Source organism: Gallinula chloropus, assembly GCF_964237585.1.
Source record: "Gallinula chloropus genome assembly, chromosome: 15".
Classification (NCBI taxonomy): domain Eukaryota; kingdom Metazoa; phylum Chordata; class Aves; order Gruiformes; family Rallidae; genus Gallinula; species Gallinula chloropus.
The window spans coordinates 7,852,790-7,872,811 of NC_140100.1; the positions used below are offsets into that span (position 1 = coordinate 7,852,790).

General features: G+C 43.5%; 1 protein-coding gene across 1 annotated transcript in view; it reads left to right on the forward strand.

Annotated features, from left to right (window-relative positions):
* MAD1L1 (mitotic arrest deficient 1 like 1) overlaps positions 1-20,022 on the forward strand; it is a 377,764-nt gene that overhangs the window by 110,584 nt on the left and 247,158 nt on the right. The window contains exon 11 of the mRNA XM_084271156.1: positions 4,673-4,817. Within this exon, the coding sequence (XP_084127282.1) occupies positions 4,673-4,817 (145 nt within the window). The remainder of the gene's footprint in view (positions 1-4,672; positions 4,818-20,022) is intronic.

Consider the following 20,022-nt stretch of genomic DNA (forward strand, 5'->3'; position numbering starts at 1 on the left):
TCAGAGCTCCCATCCACCTGTCTTTCCCACAACATTTTGTAATGGATCCATTTTTTTCCTTTTTAACATAAGATGGATGTTTTTCTGTTTAGCCAGGCCCCGCTTTTTCTTTCCTGTGCCCTGTCCCTTTTTAAGTCAGACTATTTTTAGTTGTCATCATCATCTCCCTTCAGTTTTTCCTTTCTAATTCCCATCCCAGCTGATGGTTCCTGTTGAGGCAGGCTGGCCAGAGGCCGAGGGGGAACAATCTGTGCCACAAACTGGAGCTTGGGAGGAGCCCTGAGGGAGGGCATGCACAGGGATGCTCTGCTGCTGTCCACTGCTGGAGCTACCCTGTTACTCCTTACGTCTTTGTGTTGGCTTATAAAACCCGGGAAGGAACAACTGGGATGAAAAACAATGTTTTTTGTTCAAGCTCTCTGTTTCCCAGTTTCCAGTGTGGTTTATGTCTCCATGTGTACTCCCTATAAATGTGTGGGTGCGTTGAGAAGGCTGCAAGTTGTCAAGCCTCGGGAACGGGTGTACTTTCTTCATCCAAATGTCTCCCTACAAAACAATTTCCCTCGCTCCTTTTTGCCTCATTAGCTCATGCACTAACCTTTTTATTTTGGACTCTGTCATGAAGATGTTGATGGTTGCAGCGTGTTTCTTCTTTGTTCTATACGTGCACTAGCACTGTCATCGTGTTCTCCCTCTGCGCATCTTCAGTGTTCTTCCCATCCCCGCTCCCTGGTGTTCAGTGCTTCCTCTTTGATGTGATCGCTGTTTCTGACAGTTGGCCCTGGTACGTGCAAGTGTCTCATCTTCTCTTGAGTTGCAACATGACCCAGACAGTGTTGCTCTTCTAATTGACTCTGTGCTGCTGTGGACCTCTTCTTTTCCTCCCCCCTTCCTCCTTTGGGTTGATACACAGGCAGGTTCTGGCATCCTGTTTGCTTTCCCTGTTATTTTTTAAGTACCTCTGAGGTGGTAACTTGGCTACTGAAAGGTTGGAATGATTAAAATAATGTTTTATGGATCATTGGAGGGGGAAAAAAAGCTGTCAGCTGGTCTTGTAATTTTTTTTAAGGAGATTATTAAAATGTATCTTATAGCTCCAGCATTCACTGTTGTCATTGTTCTCAGTGTTTGAAAGAACATTCTGGAAAATGAAGTTTAATCATTAAGATTACTTTAAAGTGGATTACAGAGGGGAAGAGAAAAATATGAAGAGTCTCAGCAGCTCAGAACAGAACGATGTCAGCATCTCATTCACCAGGCTGTGGAACAAGGACCATTAATAGGTTGATAAACAGAAATGACTTTTTAAGGCTTAAAAGGTTTACTTTGAACTTGCACAGGGTTTTTTTTTTTAAATGCCAGTTCTCCAAGCTTATGTTGAATGGAGAACTTTGGGCCTATTTAACTTCATTTTATTTTTTATTTGGATTGCTGGTTTTGAGGGAGCTGTTACTTTTAAAAAGCTGGAGGTGTCATCAGCCTGGCAGGAGAGAGCTCATGTCTAACTTTCACAGTATTTGCTGCTGGGTACCTACTTTCAAATCCTGTTTTGTGTCAGCATATAACTCTCTTTTTAGATATTTTTTCCTTATTGAAGCAGTTTATGTTGTATTTGGTGCAGTTTCTGTGGGAATTATCAATCTGTCCTAAGAAAGAAAGAAACAGTCTCAATAATTTTCTTTGGCATGGTGTGGAGAGTTGTAAGAAAGTTGAATTTCACACTTCTTACATAGGAAGGAAACGTCTGGTAACAGAGCCAGTTCAGAGAGCTTTTGTCTCTGCTTCCATAGACATCTCTGGCATTTTTCTCTATGCTAGCATCAAGTGTGATCTGAGGCTGAGGTAGAAGCAGATGATGGTGTTCATCCCAAGCGCCATGTAGTGGCTGAGGAAATGATCCGTTTGTCTCCCTTGGCTTAATTGCATGTTTTAAAACACTAATTTTCCAGCCTAGTTTGAGGTGTGGCTGAATGTCTGTGCTCTCCCTGAGATGTGAATCACGAATATTTTTCGTTATTTCAAGAAGGAAACCTGGTGTGTATCTCATTTCTCTTTGTGAATGTCAACTCAATCATAATCCATCAGCCCACTCGGCATTTATAGAAGTAGGTCACAATCTTGGAAGATTAAGGAAAAAAAGAGATTTCTCCGTTGTCCTCTCAAAATGTTTTGCAATAATCAAATGTGAATTTCAGGCTGTTTTGTAGTATTTAATCTTATGTTTGCATTTTTCCTTCTGTTCTGACTCTGATCAGGACAAAGTTCCTTTGATAGAGCGAGTAATATTCACAGTGAGGTTTCTGGAGTGCTATTTAATTTGACACAGTTGATGAGGTTTTTGTACTTACATTTACCCTCTGCATTAAGAAATAACTGTTGTTGAACAGACTGTAATGTATCTTATGTCAGTGGCTGAGTTTATCTGGTCTCACCTATCCCTTCTGCCCTGTACTGGAGCCTGACCTGTTGCAGACTCAGGAAGCTGCACCTAAGCTGGGCATAAGTCTTAGTGTAAGTCTGTCTTAGCACAAGCTTAGCAAGGTCTGTCTTGGCATAAGTCCTGTGGAAAAGGGGGTAAGCACTTTAAGCCTAGGATTTTGAGAGGCATAATGTGATGAATATTCCTGTTACATCTTACGATGTCACTCAAGTTGTGTCCATCTGCTGGCAGCCTAAATAACCCCGGAAGGGTTGGTTACAGTGCAGGATGCTGTACCGTGAACTGAGGGGCTGAGGTGTGAGCTTGCAGTGCTGCAAAGTGGGAACCTCTAGCAAAAGGGTGTGCTGGAGTGCAGTGATGGGCATCTGGAACCAACCATGGGGGGGTTGTACACTGCAAGCAGTCACTTCTTGAGTGACACACACAAGCTTGTGACATTTGACATCTTGGTCATACCACTAAATTTTATCCCATATTTCAGAGTATGCCAGGACCCAACCTGCTGTGGTCATCTTTGGATGCTGACTTCTAGGAAGATTTTTAATATGGATTTATTTTGAAGAATCCAACAAGAGTTGATTCTCTACTTTATCCTGTAGCATTCTTGCATTGTTCAGTAAGGAGAAGGCGAATGTTTCTATTAAGTATCCGTGATACCTAGTTTGAGATGTTTGCTGAGGTGGTGATGGGAGAGGGAGCATCCAGCATAGGGCTGGCACCACTTCACGTTCCTACACCACAGATAATGCTCTTGCACACAGATTCCCTTTGTAACTGATTACAGAACTAAGGAAGTAGTGGTGCCCTGATAATGAAATTAGCCATTTTCAAAATGCAGATTTGAAGCCCTCTCGATGAACTTTCCCAACTGAATCCAACAATGAAGAGACTATTTTGCAATATGTGATTATTAATTTGGTCTGTGAATGGTTCCAAATTGAACTGGAGCTTCAAGCAGGCTTCTAATTCATCCAGTACTTTAAAATGCATGTTTTTCTTTAAGGAGGAGGATTTGGAGGTAGGGAGACATGCTACTTGGGGATTTTTTGGGAATTCCTACCTGAATTTCCCATGAAATTGATGACCTGGCTGTGCAGGATGTACTTGATTGATGCTGAGTGTCTTTTAAGGCAGTGCTCCCTTTTGGATCTATCTCAAGATTGCCTTATCAGTAGTGCTATTTTATTTAAAAGCATTGTGATTTATTTTCTTTTAATTATAAAGAACACACCTCTGAAACACATACATCGTCCAGTGTTGTGTTTTGCATTCAGAGACACAAAGATCTTCTGTTCCTGAATAAGCTAGAGGTGTTGGTTTTGATCTTTCTGGCTTGTATTTGGGTTTTTAACTTGTGTGCAATGCTTTTTTCATGGCCTGCTCACTCTTTAAGTACTTAATGTTAGCTCAGTCTCAGATATAAACTTGACATGCTTCAATTATGAGCCGACTCTTAACAATCACAAGAATTACTTCACTCTTATTTTGTTATTGACCAAGTACTTTGCCAGCACACTTGATCTGTAATGAGCTGGTTGATGAGTCCATTGGGACAGCTGCCCATTAGTGTCTCAGCAGCAGGCTGAGTGCCTGAAGGGCACGTGTGAAGAACATCTCCTGGAAAACTTGTGTGATTGTGCGTCACTGTGTGGTGCTGCACAGAGCTGAGGAGAAGAAGAGAGACCAAGCTATTCTGGCTTAATTGAGAGTCATGTCCACATTGTAAAAGAAGTGCTAATCACCTGGCCTCAGAAGACAGTTCTCATCCAATATAGGTTGCTGGCAAGAACTATGTGCAGGTGGTGGCTATAATTACTTGCAGAGCATTATTTGTCTGTCAAAGCAGATCATACTGAACCTCAGTTTACTCCTACTTTGTTAGGAAAAGATTAAATGGTACAGTAGAACCTGAGATCATTATGGAAAACAAGGCATCTTCTCAAAGGCAAACGGGTTGAATTTGAAATAAATATGCAGTTATTGAAATGCTTTGTGTATGTGAGGTTCCAGTAATTGTCTTGTGCTGAACCAGAAGGCTGTCACTGGGATGGGGGTTCTCTTGCATCCTTCTCTGAGAACAGCTGCTAATGAGACTGCAGCCACTCGGTTTCCAGTGGTGCCACCCGTAAGATGAAGTGGCACCGGCCCCAGTGTTTTGATATCATGGTGGTGCTTCTCCTCTCAGATTATTCTGACCTAAGAGATCTCACAGCTCCGTGTTACTGTTTGTAGTGCCCGGATACTGGAGAAGGCCCGGCAGCAGCTACAGGAAGAAATACTGCGTGTCCAGAGCCAGCTCTTGGATGAGAAGAAGAAGCGTGAGCAGCACGAAGCGCTGGTCAGAAGGCTGCAGAAACGTGTACTGCTACTCACTAAGGTGAGTTCCTAGATAATGTTTAGAAAAGCCCATGTCCTTGTTTCTTTCCTGCAGGTGCAGTCCTTGCCATTTCTTTGTTCACCTCTGTAACTGGTACTATGAGGTTGCTATTGGGTCTTTGCACAGCAGGTGCTGTAGGAGACTTGAGACTCCTCTTCAGGGCTGCGTTAAAATAGAAGTACTAGTACATCCTGAGGCTTTGCTCGTGTCCCCTCATCTGGGCTCGTGCAGTGTTGGTGATATGTGACTTCATCCTGGGCTTGCTGTTTGTGTGAGGGCAGAGAATTGAATCATGTTGTCACTGGAGTGTTTTGAGCCACCAAAGGGAGTTTATAATGGCTTTGGCTGCGTCGCCTCCTTTCCTAAAGAGAATGAAACGACGGCACCTTGTCAACTGTTCCTGTGGAAAAACAATTTACAGAGAGTAAGAGATTTGCCTTCCTCTTGTGCTGAAAGTCTGTTTGACTGTAATGGTAGGCACTAGACCAGTAAATTGAAAATACGTTTTAAGATTCTATAGGATATATCAAAGAAGTCTGCATTATCCTATATCAGGTATGCTCTCCTGATGAAATTCTATACAATAATTTGGAAGTTTGTAGAGCATTGAAAACTTTTATATTAAATTCTGAGGGCACTCTTTCCCAAAGGGAATAATAATTCTCTGCAGTCAGGATGATGGTTACTTCACTTTCCAAGAACACTCCTTACAAAACTTAACTCATTTGAGCAATCTCCCTGACATGATGAAGCTCCTCGGGTAAGTGAGCTTATGTGTGTGCATGAGGTCAGACTCAAGTAGTCAGGCACGGCTCTGTGCACGGGGAAGAAAGATGCTGGTATGGGAGTGTCTGAGCAGGAGGGGAAGGAGCTGTTTGGTTGCTGATCCTTTATTTAAGCTTTAATTTTCAGTGTCGACTAAGACATTTTCATTTGTTTTAATTGAGATTGAGATTCCGTGTCACTCTTTGTCACTGTTGAGCCAAAGAAGCTGTGTTGTGGTAAGCAGGGCTTACTGAAGCGTGAAGCAACCACTTCACAAGAGGGTATTCTATCAGATCTTCTGGTTGCAGAATTTGATGCCGTGGAGAGTCGTGTAAGTGAGAAGAGGAAAATGACAGCAGTTCCTTCTGCTTCATGCTGAGGCAGGCACTGCAGTCAGGGTGGATGGACCAAACCCTCTCCATGGAAACAGAACAGGCATCTCTTCTTCTCACTCTTTCTAATACCCCCAGCAGCAGCCCGCCATCCACCCTGTTCTAGTTCAGTACTGGCACAGCTGGGTATGACACAGGTGGATACTGAACCAGATAAAAATCCACCCTTAACAACCTTCTCAGCTATCGAGCGTTTCACGGGGCTGCTCAGCCCTGAAGGAAGTGTCTAGGATGGTTTCTAAAATATTCCCTTTGTTAACTTATTTCCAGTCCTCAGCAGAAACGTATTTTTTTTGTAAAACACAAAATAGCATTACTTTAACTACTGGACAGAAAGACAACAGTACTTTGTCATGTAGTGGATTGTCCCCAATATATATTGAAAGATAGTCCTTGCTTTGTTTGCTTATCCTCCCCCTGAAGAGGAATAGAGGAAAAGTTGGAAATGCCCTTCATCAGACCATGGCAAATAAACTTGTGTTTTGACAGTGGAAGTTTTCAGTCTGCTGAATGACTCCTCAACTGACCTATTTTAAAGGAATAAAGACTTTGCTGTTCTCTGAAAATTTATATTCCACCCAGAGGATGCTCGGGGTCCTTTGTGAAGAAGTACCCGCATTGTGGTACTTGGGCAATCTATCCTGGGCACTGTTTCTCCTGCTGGTTGCTCTTCTCATGCAAAATCAGAAGGAGGAATTTCATTTAATTAAAAAAAAAGTGTGATATTGTGATTTAAAATGAGATTGAGCAAATATATTGTCTGTTAAAAATAATTATTTTACATTGAAAGCATATCACCTAGAATGGTATTTAATCATCTAATTAGCGGCGTCAGTAGTACAGTGTGCTTCTATGTAATTTGAAGAATGGAAAAGAGGAGCTCTCTCTATTGAATCTTTGTCTTGTTAAATAGGACTGTGAAAATCTAATTTGGGGGAGACTATTATATATGTGATTGAATTGCAATTGCTTTTGATAGTGTGATTTTTGCATTTGTGTATATTTGACCCTGTCGTAGGGCAGTGAATCCGCTCCTCTGTGCTGAGCAAATAAGGATTGAAAGGCATCAGAGGTGTTTGACAGTGTGAGTTTAACACAGGAACCAGCTAACCTTTCTTTGGGCTTGAATTGTAGCCTGGAAATCTCAACATCTTGAAGATGTTTGAAAAGATCAATAGAAAACGATACGCTGTTCTTCATTTGGTAACAGCAGCACCTCGTATTTTAGTAGTAAACATGGCCTCTTCAGAAAGCATGTGCTTTGCTGGTCCAATTCCTCCTCAGCTTGCTTTTATGGCTACTCTATTTTATTCCTCAAGGTTCAAGCAATACTTTTTGGCTTTCCTAGACTGCCAGCCTCACTTATTCAGTCATGTTCATTTTCTACTTGCCACTGTCTCTGTCTGTCTTGGTTCCTCTCGTGTTTCCATTTCAGTGCATTTAACTTCTCCCTCCATTGCGCTTCCTCGCCTCATTTGCTTCTTTTGGGCTTTCTTGACCTTACTTGGGCCTTTCCAGTTGGTTTACTGTTTGGAACTGGCAGAGTTGTCAGGCTGGGATACTTGGGTGAGTCACTACAAATCTCTCTTCCGTGGCAGACTTGAACAACAGCGGTCTCTGACATACCAGTGCAGTGGTCCAGCCCGATCGATTCCACCTCTGACAGCATACTGGCATAGGAGCTGTGTCCTGGTTATTCCTGTTGACAAACCGCTGTGTAGAACGTGTTAGAACATTACCTTCTCCCACATGCCCTTGGCAAGCTGGGCAGTACTGAAGCTTTCTGATCTACATGTTTTCAGTGAAGCATAAGACTGGACTGGGGCACCCCAGAGGTTTTCAGACATTGATGGCTTGAAGGTATCTCCTGGAGTGTCACTCTGTTCACTTAAGGTGATGAAAAATAAATTGATGTTTGAAGGGATGTGTTCACTTGCTCTCTTAGAAATCCACTTGGCTGGGTTCACTGTCTGTTGTGCTGTCTTTTTGTTTTGGCTTTGCTTAGAGTTTTAGGGGAATCTTTAATCTTTCCTTTATTACCTCAGGTGGTTCTGATCCAATACAACAGTGGTAAGAGAGATCTGAAACACTGGGGAAAGACCTAGTCTACCTCTCTGCCCCTTTCCCTGTTTGATTTACTGCTGTGTTGGCTTTGAATTCCATGTTTACTTAACTGGTTTTGTATTTGATATTTGCATTGTCCTTAAGCTTGGGAGTGTTTCCCTTTTTCTGAGAGCTTTGCACACCACTGTCTGTGTTTAGGAAGCAGGCTTATTAAACACAGTCAGTTCTGCTACTGAATGGCAAAACTTTAGAATCCCAGACTCATTGTGTTTGAAAAGTCCTCTAAGATCCTGAAGCCAAACCATTAACCTAACCCTGCCACATCCACCACTAAACCATGAATCTCTTAGGGAATTTTATGTGACATACAGGTCTCCCAAAATGAAAAACCCTCCCACCTCCACCTCTCCTCACATAATTTCACCTGGTTGTGATGAGCCCTTATCTATATCTCTTGTTTAGCTGCCATTTCTGTTCAGACCTGCCAGTCTCCACACATGCAGCTCGGTTACTCCTCCTGGGCACAGAGCTGGGGGATGTAGCTGCATGAAGCTGTGGGGTAGGAACAGCCTGCACCACACACAGTGGATTTGGCAAGAGACAAAATGCCCTGCTTGATCCATCATGGGAAACTCTTGCCTGTTCCCACACACAAGAACTCAAAATACGAAGCCCAATTTCAGTTACTTCTTGTAACTTCTCCTAAATGAGTCCAATTTGCTTCTCAAATTGTAGACTTTGTGAATGTACACTGTCCTAATTGCATCCCTCACTCTTGTGTAAGGCATAATGCAGCAAATGAATTAATCTGATTGTACTGGATGCTGCTGTTTTGCCGTGTTTATTCCCCGTCTGTGTGTTTGTCTGCCTTTGGGTGCTCTGCTGCCCAGTGAAGAGGCTGAAAAAATCCCAATTTCTTCTCTGAGCTCTCAACCAGTTCATGTGATCTGATAGGAAATCTGTTTCTATTCAGGCATAATTTAGGCCATCACCATAAAAGTTGGAGATTAAACAAGTATTGATTAACCAACTCCAGCTGACTGTTCATACCACGTGTTCCTGGAGATATCTTTGCGAGAGTCAGTGTGAAGTATGTAAGTGACTCCCAGAGCTGAGAATGGCAGAGATGCATCAGAAATGGGACTAGGTAATTAAACTGTTCATTAAGCATGGCAGATGCAGAGTTCATGACTTGATTTGCCATCTGCTTTGTTTTGTAATCAGTAAAGATTTAAAATAATGCCAACAGTTTCTCTGTCACATTGGGTCCGATGTTATGGTTTTTCTCAGGGGGTAGATAAGCACAAGAAAGGACCTTAAAGTTCTGGGGGTCAGTTAAGGGGGTGAATTACCCCTTTTCGTTGGATTAGCTTTAAATATTGCACTCAATATTGCACTGCGTAGCAATAAACCCCTCCCCTCTGGCAAACAGGTGCCTCACAACAGACCTTTGGGGTATCAGACCTCACGCTCTGCCTCCAGGTAGCACGGACAGCTTTGGGGCAGAACCCAGCCACTCTGTGTCACAGGTAGCACTGAATGCTTATCCCTGGCTGTTACAACACGATGCTACTTCCTTCCTTCAGTCCACTTCACGACTCCCTGCACATCACTTAAGCAGCACCATTACTCATGCATCCCCAGCTGTGCTGCCGCTCTGTGCGCAGTTGTTAGCTGCTGTCAGCCTGACCCCTGCTAGTCCTCTCCCTCCTCGCCGTGTCTCCCCATCGCAGGCTTTTATAAACCCATGGAAGTTATCTTCCTTTTTATGCCTGAAAATAAGTTCATTTTAAAGCGATTCCACTGCTGCTGCTTCTGAGTCAGCAAGGCAAGTTGTGTTGGGTGAGGAGGTGCTTACTGCATTGCCTTGGGGGTGCAGGGGCAAGGAGTGCTCTGTGATGCAAAGAGGTTTCACAGCTTTTTCGATTGAGGACAGTTCCCTTTAATTTTAACTTAATTATATTGATCAGCAAAATAATTTTAGAGAACAGGTTGTTGGTAGTTATGGGTGGAGGGGGCTGATAGCAAAGGAAGAGATGTTTAATTGCAGTGGGACGTAGAGAAAGAGGTAATCACCGCTGGTGGAGTCTGAGGGGTTTGAACAGGTCTCTGCTGATTTAGTGTCCAGTAACATCATGAGTTATAATTCCCAGACTCTCTTTGGCGGGTGCCTTTTCTAAAGGGTGGGGACCAACAAGTCAGAGGTGAGCGAGATGCTCTAAGAACTCCTGTACGTTGGCTGGCAGTGTATCGATCCCGAGTTCAGGCTGATGCAGGGTGGTTATAGGGCTTCACATTGGTGGTTTGCACAGCAGCATCTGGGTTTCTGGATTAGGCCTGCTAAGTTTGGTGAGGAGAAAGCGGGATTTGGGGTTGAATGACTGCTGCTGTAGATGTTTTCTGTTGGGATTGAGGAAATACCACGTTTTGAGTTCACTTTTGTCAGTCACTGACAGCCCTGTGTCTTGTGAGGTGGATGGAGGTGCTTCAGGGCAAGAGTTCTGGGATGATTTCTTGTAACACTAGGGTTCTGTGTCGTGTCCGTGTCCGTCGTCCGTCGTCCCCCCCCCCCCCAATTCATTGCGATTTCTGTGGACTAACTTCTTGCAGTTGCTTACTGTGTCATGTGTTAGTCCCAATCCACCAAACCGCCTTCTAGATCTCAGGCACCTGCCTCCTAAACTCCAAGGCTGTGGTGATTAGTTGTCCTAGATCCCTCCTTGCCAGGAAAGGATGCTGTAGACGGAGATTCTGCAAATATTTGTTCTGACAACACTTCTGTTTGTTTTATTTCCTTAAATGCCTGTCACTGGTCTACTTCACCTTCCTTAATCACCTTGCTGTCTACATTTGCGTGCTATCTAGGATCTGTTGACCTTATTTCCAATACCTCTAGATCTCACAGTTTGTAGGTGATCTTCCTCCTTTGTCTGTACCCCCTATTTTGTTGTCTTCTGGGTTTTCTTTACCTCGTAACACAATGCTCTGACTCCAGTTTTCATGGAAGTTGCTATATAGAAAATAGAAAAGACCAAATATCAATTTTAGCAGCCTCACCATAGTCTAGACTGAGTTACACAAGCCATGCAGCTCTGCAACCACAGAAATCCAGTGGTGGTGGTGGCTTTACCCTGCCTTTCTCATGAGCCAGCCATAACATTTAATGGTTTCCTCTGCAGTGCCCATTCTGCAGTGAGCTGATCAGACCCCACGGTGCTCTAATGGCAATTTTAGGAAAGATTTGTACAATGACGGGCTAACTTTGTGCTGATTTATACTTGATGCTTCGTTATATTCATTATGAGATCTTATTTGCATGCTTGACATTTTAAAATATTGTGTTTGGAATGTGTTATTTATTTTGAGACCTTTATTAAGCAACCTCAGTCTAAGGGTTTAATTGTTACTGATAGCTAAGAGTATAATTACCGCGGTAAAATATCATGACTATATTAAGCAAATGGAAATTGTCTTCCAGAATAAAGTGAGTACAAGCCATTTTCCTTTGAAACAGGCTGTTCTGGAGGCCTGCTCCTGTCATTTGTTAACACAATTGCAGAGTCTCTCTCTACAGAACGAATAAAGGTTGCTGCAGGAGCTGCAGTCCGTGTGTCTGGAGAACAGGCCGTATGTAATAGTTTGGACGCAGTGTGGAAAGACTGTTTGGAAGGAGGATGTATCTCCTTGCTCTGCCTGATTTGGTCATAGGTTTACTGCACGCTCTTTTTACTCAGTGAGGAAAGTAACAGGATTGTTGAGTTCCCTTTTCCTTATCCTGCTCCACAGTGGCTTTTCAAAGCCTAAGAGGTTCCCTCAGTGTCTGACTTGTCATGTGTCTGCTGAAGGTATCTCTGGGGCTGCGATGACCGAGTTTGTTCACTGGTGTGGGCACTGCAGGTGTTTTGGAGTGGGGTCTGCCCTTACCTTCCTGCTTTCCCTTGGATCCTCTCCAGTGGGATCCTTTGCCCTTGATCTGATGTTGCCCTGATTCTTCATAGCTAGTGGATAAAGTTGCCTTTTCACTGACTTTGGATGTTCTTCCTCTTTGTCTACCTGGATGGGTACCTGCAGGAATTTGTCCCACAGCAGCATGAAGGTGATACACTTTGTTAGAGTTGAGCTTAGTCACCGGAGGGCTTTCGATGTGGAAATAGGGAATGTTAGCTTCAAATGACCAGCCTGGAGGCAGAAGATGAATTGACTCATGGGCCTTGCTTCCCTTTCCCTTTTAGAAGCATGAAAGAGCTCATAAAAAATTATCTTAGCAATTTTTGCAGGGAATTGGTTCTGTGTAATTCTTTCTCTTGCCTTTTTATGTATCTGGTAAACCTTGTAATGATAAAAATACAACATTCATTGCTTGCTTTGTATCTGATGCTTTTGAGGTGGAGGCACAAGGACAGCCTCTGTATTCTTATTGATGTTATGCCTGACCATAATTTCTATTTAAGCTAGGTGTTTAGAGAGTTTTAACAAAATTTATGCCGATTCACTATATGCAGCAAAGTTAAAAGTTATGTGTTGTTTTATGAGCTATTTTTGAAGTGCTATAGAAATGTGATCTTTTCTCCCAGAATGCTCACTAGATTTTGCTTTGTCCTGCCACCACTAGATATTAATGCTCACTGCTAAGAGGTTAGATTATGAAAATTAGAAATATACCCATAAAAGAATTTATTTGACCTTCAGTTCTCATATTTCTCTGAGAGAAAGGGCTGTAGGACTTACCAAAGGTAAAATATTCAATAAAAAGAAATTAGGTTAATCCAATGTTATGGCTGAGAATTTAAACTCACCCAGGTCATGTAATTCAAAGTTATAGTTCCCTTGATGCGTGTGCTGTAACATTTATTCCTTTGCTCCTCCACCCTGAATTATGAAGGATGGCTGAGCGGATCCAGCGGAGGAGCAAGTGGGAAGATGGATGGGGGGAATGAGGGAGTTGTTGTTAAGGGAAGTCGGGCAGAGCAAACCTGGTTTCTGCATCTCACAGCCACAGGAAAGGGGAACGGTGAGAGGTGGCTGAGTGAGGTAGCTGGCCATGGGCTTGCGTGTCATCCAAAGGCTGGGGAGGGACTTTTAGGGGTTCTAAACAGCAGGTTTTAAAATACTAGCAAGGGTAAGCTGAAAAAAAGAGAAAAGAGCAGGGTTTTGCATTTCTTTGTTCCTTAAATACTTATGGTTGGAAAGCAGAAATATCTGTGCCTCTTGTGGTGGTGCTGCCACGAGAACCGCAGCTTTGAATCCCTGACTTCTCCCTGTTTTAATTCTCAGTCATAAAACTGGATTAACTGGGTTTGCTTCAAGTTGAATTGCAGTGGATTTTTTTTAAGGATAGGAGAGAGAGAGATAATTAAGTAATTGCACAGTAGCTTATTTCAACATGTGATGTGAGCCTCTGGTAAGAACAGCTGCACTACTCAGACACCAGTCACTCAGAGCAGCCTTTCAAATGAAGACCCAAAATCTTTATAAAACCCAAGGACTGTCTGGAGGATTATGGAGTTTTGGATTGCTCCTGGCACAGTATCATGCAGTGCTAACTATTTTGCTCGATGCATGTTCACAACATCTCAGGTCAAGAATTGCTTGAGTTGATGAATGCATTAGAAGTCAGACGAGTTTTCCCAAGCTTTCTGGACGTGATCTTTGACCCATGATTTGTATTGAGGAGAAATGAACTGTTCCCCATTTCGTGAGCGCATTTACTGAGGTAGTATTTCAGATAATGTATTTTAATAGAAACTACAGCAAAGAATTGGTCTGGTGTCAGTTAATCAATTCGGATTGATGCCATGAGGTTACTATACTACAAGTTTCTTGGTATACTTGCTTGGTATATACTGCTTTGTTAGTGTGGGACATCCAGACCTGGAGCTGTGAAGAACCATTTGTTGTAAATTTTCCTGTTTGGGTGGAAGCAGTTTGGGACAGTGGGGGAGCTGAGGCTTACTCTTCCCTCTGTATGAATCCAGAGCCTCAGGATTTCCCCAGAAACATCACTGTCTGTTTCAAGTCAGGAATTTGGAAGGAGATTAATAGGTAAACAAAGTGTGAGCATGAGACATGAAAAGAAGGTGAGAATTTTTGCACCAAAATGATGTTTAACTTTCCTCCTGTCAGGAGGAGGAGAACTGTCTTTAGGAGAGCCTTATGATTGGTAGAAGTTGTATGTAGGAAGATCCTGCAACCCCAAGGGGTGCCTACGCTGCTTTTTAAGTGGTCTTGTAGTCTTGCACTTGTAGTCACTGATACCTTGGGTGTCGTGGATGTGTGTAGGGAATTGAGACAAGGTGGGTTCAAGTGAAAGTAATTGGAGTGGGTGTCTGTGTGTTTTTAACCTGATCACTCTTCTGCAAGTGTTCCTGATCTCGTGCCTAGGAGCTGCAGACACCTGGGGGGCCGGGTTTGACATCAGTGGCAGATATTTCTCACAGAAAAATTTGCATTCAGCTATTTTACTGTGGCAGCCTGTGCTGCAACTGCAAGATCTGTTGTTTTGCTGCAGCTGAATACTCTTCCCCCAACCCAAGATGAGAGCAGCTCCCTCTGTTCAGTTTTCTCCGCCCTCTCTCTCACGTTTGCTTGTCCTGAGTGCCTGTAAGGAGCTGTAAAAGCTAAATATAGAAAGAATTGGATGACAGGACTTGTGTGTCCTTGTGTGCGTTTGAAGGAGAGATTGAAACTACAACAAGCAGCAGGCCCTAAGTAGAGCTTTGACCTACCTGACTGTGGCATGTAGGTCTGGATTGAGGTAGATGAGATGTGCCCGAAGCCTCATGGGCTCAACCTCCCTGGGATGATGCCTTCGTGTCCTTAGGTGGGACAGTAGCAAGAACACATTCCCCTTTCAGGGAGAGGAGATCCTCTTATTCCCTTTGTCAGCAACAGGGTTTCCCTTCCATTGGGAGAAGCATTGGGATGAGTCCCTGCTCCCCCACCCTTTGCTCCTTGCCTCGCATGGGAGACACGTAGGTTAGAGGTAGGTCTGGATCAAAGGCTGCTTGTTACTGCTTATGTGGATCAGAGAGTAGCTGGGAAGCCTAATTCTGTGCATTGCACGTGAGTGAAGGGAAATGTGGATGTGAAGTGACGTTTCCTTCGGTAGGTGCACGCAGCGTGTGGAGCCCTGTGCTTCTGCAGGGCACGTGCACAATGAATATGCAAAACGAGTGTGCAGCTCTCAAAATGAGCTGAATTAGCCATTTAAGCAATTTAACTCTTCCTCTCCCTAGTTGCTGGTCTTTCAGAGAGGTACCGAAGCTGCAGAAATGCTTTGCATTCACAGCAGTAGTTCTATATGAATAGTATTTTCAGATTTACAGGTGAGGAAACACTTTCTGGCTTTAAAAACTTAATTTTCCGTTGCTAACACTCTACCTTTGGAAGCCAACTTTCCAGGTTGACATTTCTGTTATATTAATTACAAAAGAAGAAAAGCTGGGCTTGTTTTGTCATTGGGAAATGCCATTTGCAAAGTTATTGGAAAGCTGACCTTGTCAGAAGCATTATTGTGTTATCCCTCTGCGAGGGCCACCGCGACCGAGTGGCGAGGGGAAAAATGCAGGGAGAGAAAAAAGCAATTTCAGGAAATATAATGAATCAAACGAAAATGCCTTTTATCCCTCTCCTACGTGAAGATGTTTATTAAGATAGCATGTGTAAGCATTTGGTGCTGGGGGAAGAAGTGCTCGCGAACCGCTCTGGGTTGGTTTTTGACAGTAAAAAAACACTGTGTGGGAGAGTTCCTGACCTTTTGTGGGAACGTGGACAAGTGGCAGCACTTCCTCCAGTGTCTCCCCTGTAACCCTGCCCATCATCCTTCTCCCCTTGCACCCATTCTGCACTGGAGGCTGCAGAGATTTGACTCACATGGACCAGATTCCCCAGGCAAGGGCTGGGGAGGGGGTGACCTCTGCCAATGGTGCTTGGGTGGGGGGGGGGTCCCTGGAAGCAGTTTCTTCCCTACCTCCAGTTCACTCTGCCAGTAAATCTCAGCTCTTCTGTTTGCTCCAAGCAACTCATCTGTGTTTTTTCCTCCTTTCCCTCCTAATTTAAAGCCACAAAACTATTAATTTTCCCCGAGCCTAACTCCCTAAACACCAGGGAAGAGCAGCAGCTGCACGTTCCTCCTGCTCTGCCTCAGTGTCCCATCCAGGCACAGCTTTGCTGCACAGCCCTGGTGATGCCTTCTGCCCAGAGCTGCCTGTTTTCACATCCCTCTGAATAACCCTCTCTGCTCCTGAGCAGGAAAGTACCACTGGGTGCAGTGGCCATTTCTTCTGTGTGTGAGCTACAACAGGAGACGTTGGGTGTCTGATACTGCTGGTCCCTGTGGTGTAACCATCATAGAGGTGCAGGTAGCTCAGTGAGTTCATAATGGGGGGTGTTCACAACGCTTTAAAGGCTTTAAACTGAATCTTTTCGACCAAGGACATTATTAAAAAGCCTGAGAAAGCTCTTTAACCGACCCCCACCTTTTATGCTAGCAAATGTTTTTCTTATGTAACGTCTATGCACATGAATTTGTCATGTGTGGTGTTTGCCCGAGGCTGTGGTTGTAGCCCTTGTGTTCCAGTATTGCCTTTTTACTTGCATAAAAGAGAAGGAAAAACAAAACTGCTGAATCCCTTGAAAATATCCTAAATAGGATGCTGAACAGCTGTAAATAATAGCCAGGTTTATAGTTTAACTCTTCAGAGGCACGTGCATACTGAAGGATGTGAAACGTACGTTCTGAATCTGATGTTTCTCTTCAGATAACGCAAGTAAACCAGAAGTACAGACACAAGTAAGCACGTTTGCATACCATCCCTGCCTGGACCCAGATTAGTGAGTTCTGAGGTTCTGAAGGCCCTGTTCCACCCATGGGCCTGTCTTCTGTGTCCAGCATTGGTTGGAGCCATCTCGGTGTGCGTTCCTCACATTAGGAACGATTCAATACCTCTAAGGGACCAGCTAAACTTGACTCCTCTGTATATGTCTCCTTCTGAAAGCACCCTGACTTTCTGAGGAGTACTCATTACCCTTACCTAGCTAGGGTGAGTTTGGGGTTTTGTTTGTCTGTGTTTGAGTACTCACTGCTGCTTCTTCTGCGGAGATAGCTGTTGTCTGTTTTCCTTCAAGGAGAGGGAGCAGGGATCACAGAATCATAGGGGTTGGAAGGGACCTCGAGAGATCACTGCGTCCACCCCCCCTGCCAAAGCAGCTCCCTAGCTCATATTGCACAGATAGGCATCCAGATGGGTCTTGAATATCTCCAGAGATGGATGTGTGTCCTGGTTGCCCCTCATCAGCCAGCAGTTAGGTAGGCTTAGTTTTAATATCAAACTGCTCCGCAGGAGGAACTGGCTCTCTTAACTGCAGCCAAAACATCACAACACGCATTTCCAGTTGAATTAGCAGTAACAGTGGGAATAAAGGACTTACTGCTGACCCCGGCCTGGTAGGCACAGGGGTCGTACTGCGTTTGCTTTGTGGAAAACTCGCAGTGTTTTGGATGCTCTTCAGCTGACAGAACCTGCAAGCTGTTCCTGTGCTGCGGTTCTGCACGGGGATCGTGGTTATGCCTCCGTGTAAATGAAGGGATGCCCAATGGTCTGCATCACAAGTTGTGATTTGTAATTAACTTTTAATACGCTAAAAGGAAGGCTAATGAAATTAAATGTAAATTAGAGAGCTCACATTCTTCATACCAATACAGCTTGAGAAAAAATGGTGCCTTCTCATTTTACTGCATTGTTTAGATGTAACAAGCTAGATTGCTGCTCTCCCTAGGGAGAGCTTTGGGACTTACAGGGTTTATTCATCCAGACCAATGAGTTCTTTCTCCTTACAAAATTTTCCCCCAAGAAGTAGTGATAAACTCTGGGGGAAGGAATCTTCTTACGTTGGCTGTCCTTTCCTTTTTTGTCTTGGGACTTGGTCTGGAGTTAAATGCGTTATAAATATCTGAATATCAATGCTTGGTAGAGTTATGAGAGCTGTTAGCAGCTAATGAAGGTTAAATACTGTCTATTTTGGGAACCTGAACGACACTGTCACTCATATTTTAGCAGTACTCGATATCTTGAGTTGTATTTTTCCTTCTATCCTTCCTGTGAGAGAGAAAACCACTGTTAGCTTGGTTAGGAAATGGGGACTGAAATGCTTGGATGAAACAGGAGTTCTGTGGAAGAGCTGTTAAATCTGTACTGTGTCTCTTATTTGTTTTTTATGGAGTCCCACAATGCAGATGGCAGTTTCCTGTGCCTTACCTTTGTGATAATGACCTTCCCTCAGAAAGCAAGTCCTTTGCTGTAGTGTGTGTGCATGTGTTCCCTGACACTGCCTGCTCCACTGCATTAGCATCAGCATTTCACTGGTTTTCTACATCTCCCCACTCTAGTTGGATCCTGGAAGCACCCATTTTGGTGGAGTTGTATTAATACTATATGGATCTGATTTCCTCCGGAGTGGTGTTGTTTGGGGGGTTGTGGCCTGGTTTGCAGGCACAGACTGGCATCCCGTCCCTCCTCTCTGCCACGTCTGGCCAGCATGTCCCTGGGGATGTCATAGCTCCTAAGGGTGTCTGAATCAAAAGCCTAAGAGATTGTGGTGTAAAAGCTGTGCTTGCATGTGTGTTGTGTGAAATGAATACTCTTCCCCATCCACTTTACATTAACTCACATCCATGTGTGCTCAGTCGGCTTCTCAGCCTTTGCTCTTCCCTCATTATTAATTTCTTTAGGTGCTCCAGAATGCCTCACCCTTGTCTCCAGGCTCTGCTAACAATATTTTATGTTGTCAGCACACATCCTGCTATTTGCCCCTGTTTTTCTACGCTAACAAGCACGCTGAATGGAACTTCTGGCTCCAATCCCCAGCGCAGCCTGCTGCTAATTGCTTTCCATGGCAAGGAAGGATGGTGTGCTCCTCCGTTAGCCAGCCTTTACCGGCAGGTATTTGACTCTCACATAATGATTAAAACTGAGGGATGCTTGGTCATTTATATAGACTTTCAAAACCCTGCATTCACTAGTTCGCCCTCCTGAGAGTTCTCCCAAAGAATTGTTAACTGGTTCGGTTTAAATTACCTTAGCAAAAGCTTGGGCTTATCTGTCTCTATTTTATCTTGTTGCACTCGACTGAAAAAGATGCTTTGTAATTCTGAACCTTCTCAACTAATTTTCTTAATGTTCAGGTGAAACTTCCTTGCCAATGACTCTTAATTTCCCAGAACAACCTTATCTCCCCCTTCATAGTAGATAGGAGGATGTCTGCTGTCTAGTATTTCCAATACAATAGCCATTTGTAATGATAAATCATTTTCTTCTTTTTGTCTGTTAACACCTTTCTTATTTTGGTCTTGGATGAATATCTAGCTTTGAGATTATTATTATTATAATAACATCTTCTCCTTAGTGCAGTTTAATTTCTTGAGGTATTTAGCTGCCTCTGTTACAGTTTTCCAGCTAAAATACAGCAGAGGAGGATCTGTGTTAAGTCTTTTCAGAGCCTGTATCTTTGCTGGGTCAGAGTCAGAACAGTCACTCGTACTTCTGACAGAATCAACAAACTGCCCTGTACACCCAGCTGTCCATCTTATTTGGGTTTGGGGCTTTAAATTTACATTACAGTGGAATTTGTCTACCTTTAAAATATAAATGGTGTTATTGCTGTGGCTTTTACTCACTCGAAATTTCCCATCAGGTTTTACATTTACATGACCTTTCCTCACATTGTGCAAGCAGTGCAGCTCTCCCTGTTTTGGTGTTTGTCTTTATTTTCATCTTCATGATGCTGGTAATGTAAAACAAATAAGCTGTGGAGATTGGCAGCTTTCTGTTCATTCAAATTTTGATGAAGATTTGAGATACCCTTGCAAGTTCATGTATTGCCGTGTTCATCGTCTTCTCCCTGTGTGAGTATCTGAATATCCTCAGAGATTTAACACTGCTGCAGTGAGGAAACACATCGCTGTATTCTCAGGCAAAGAACAGAAT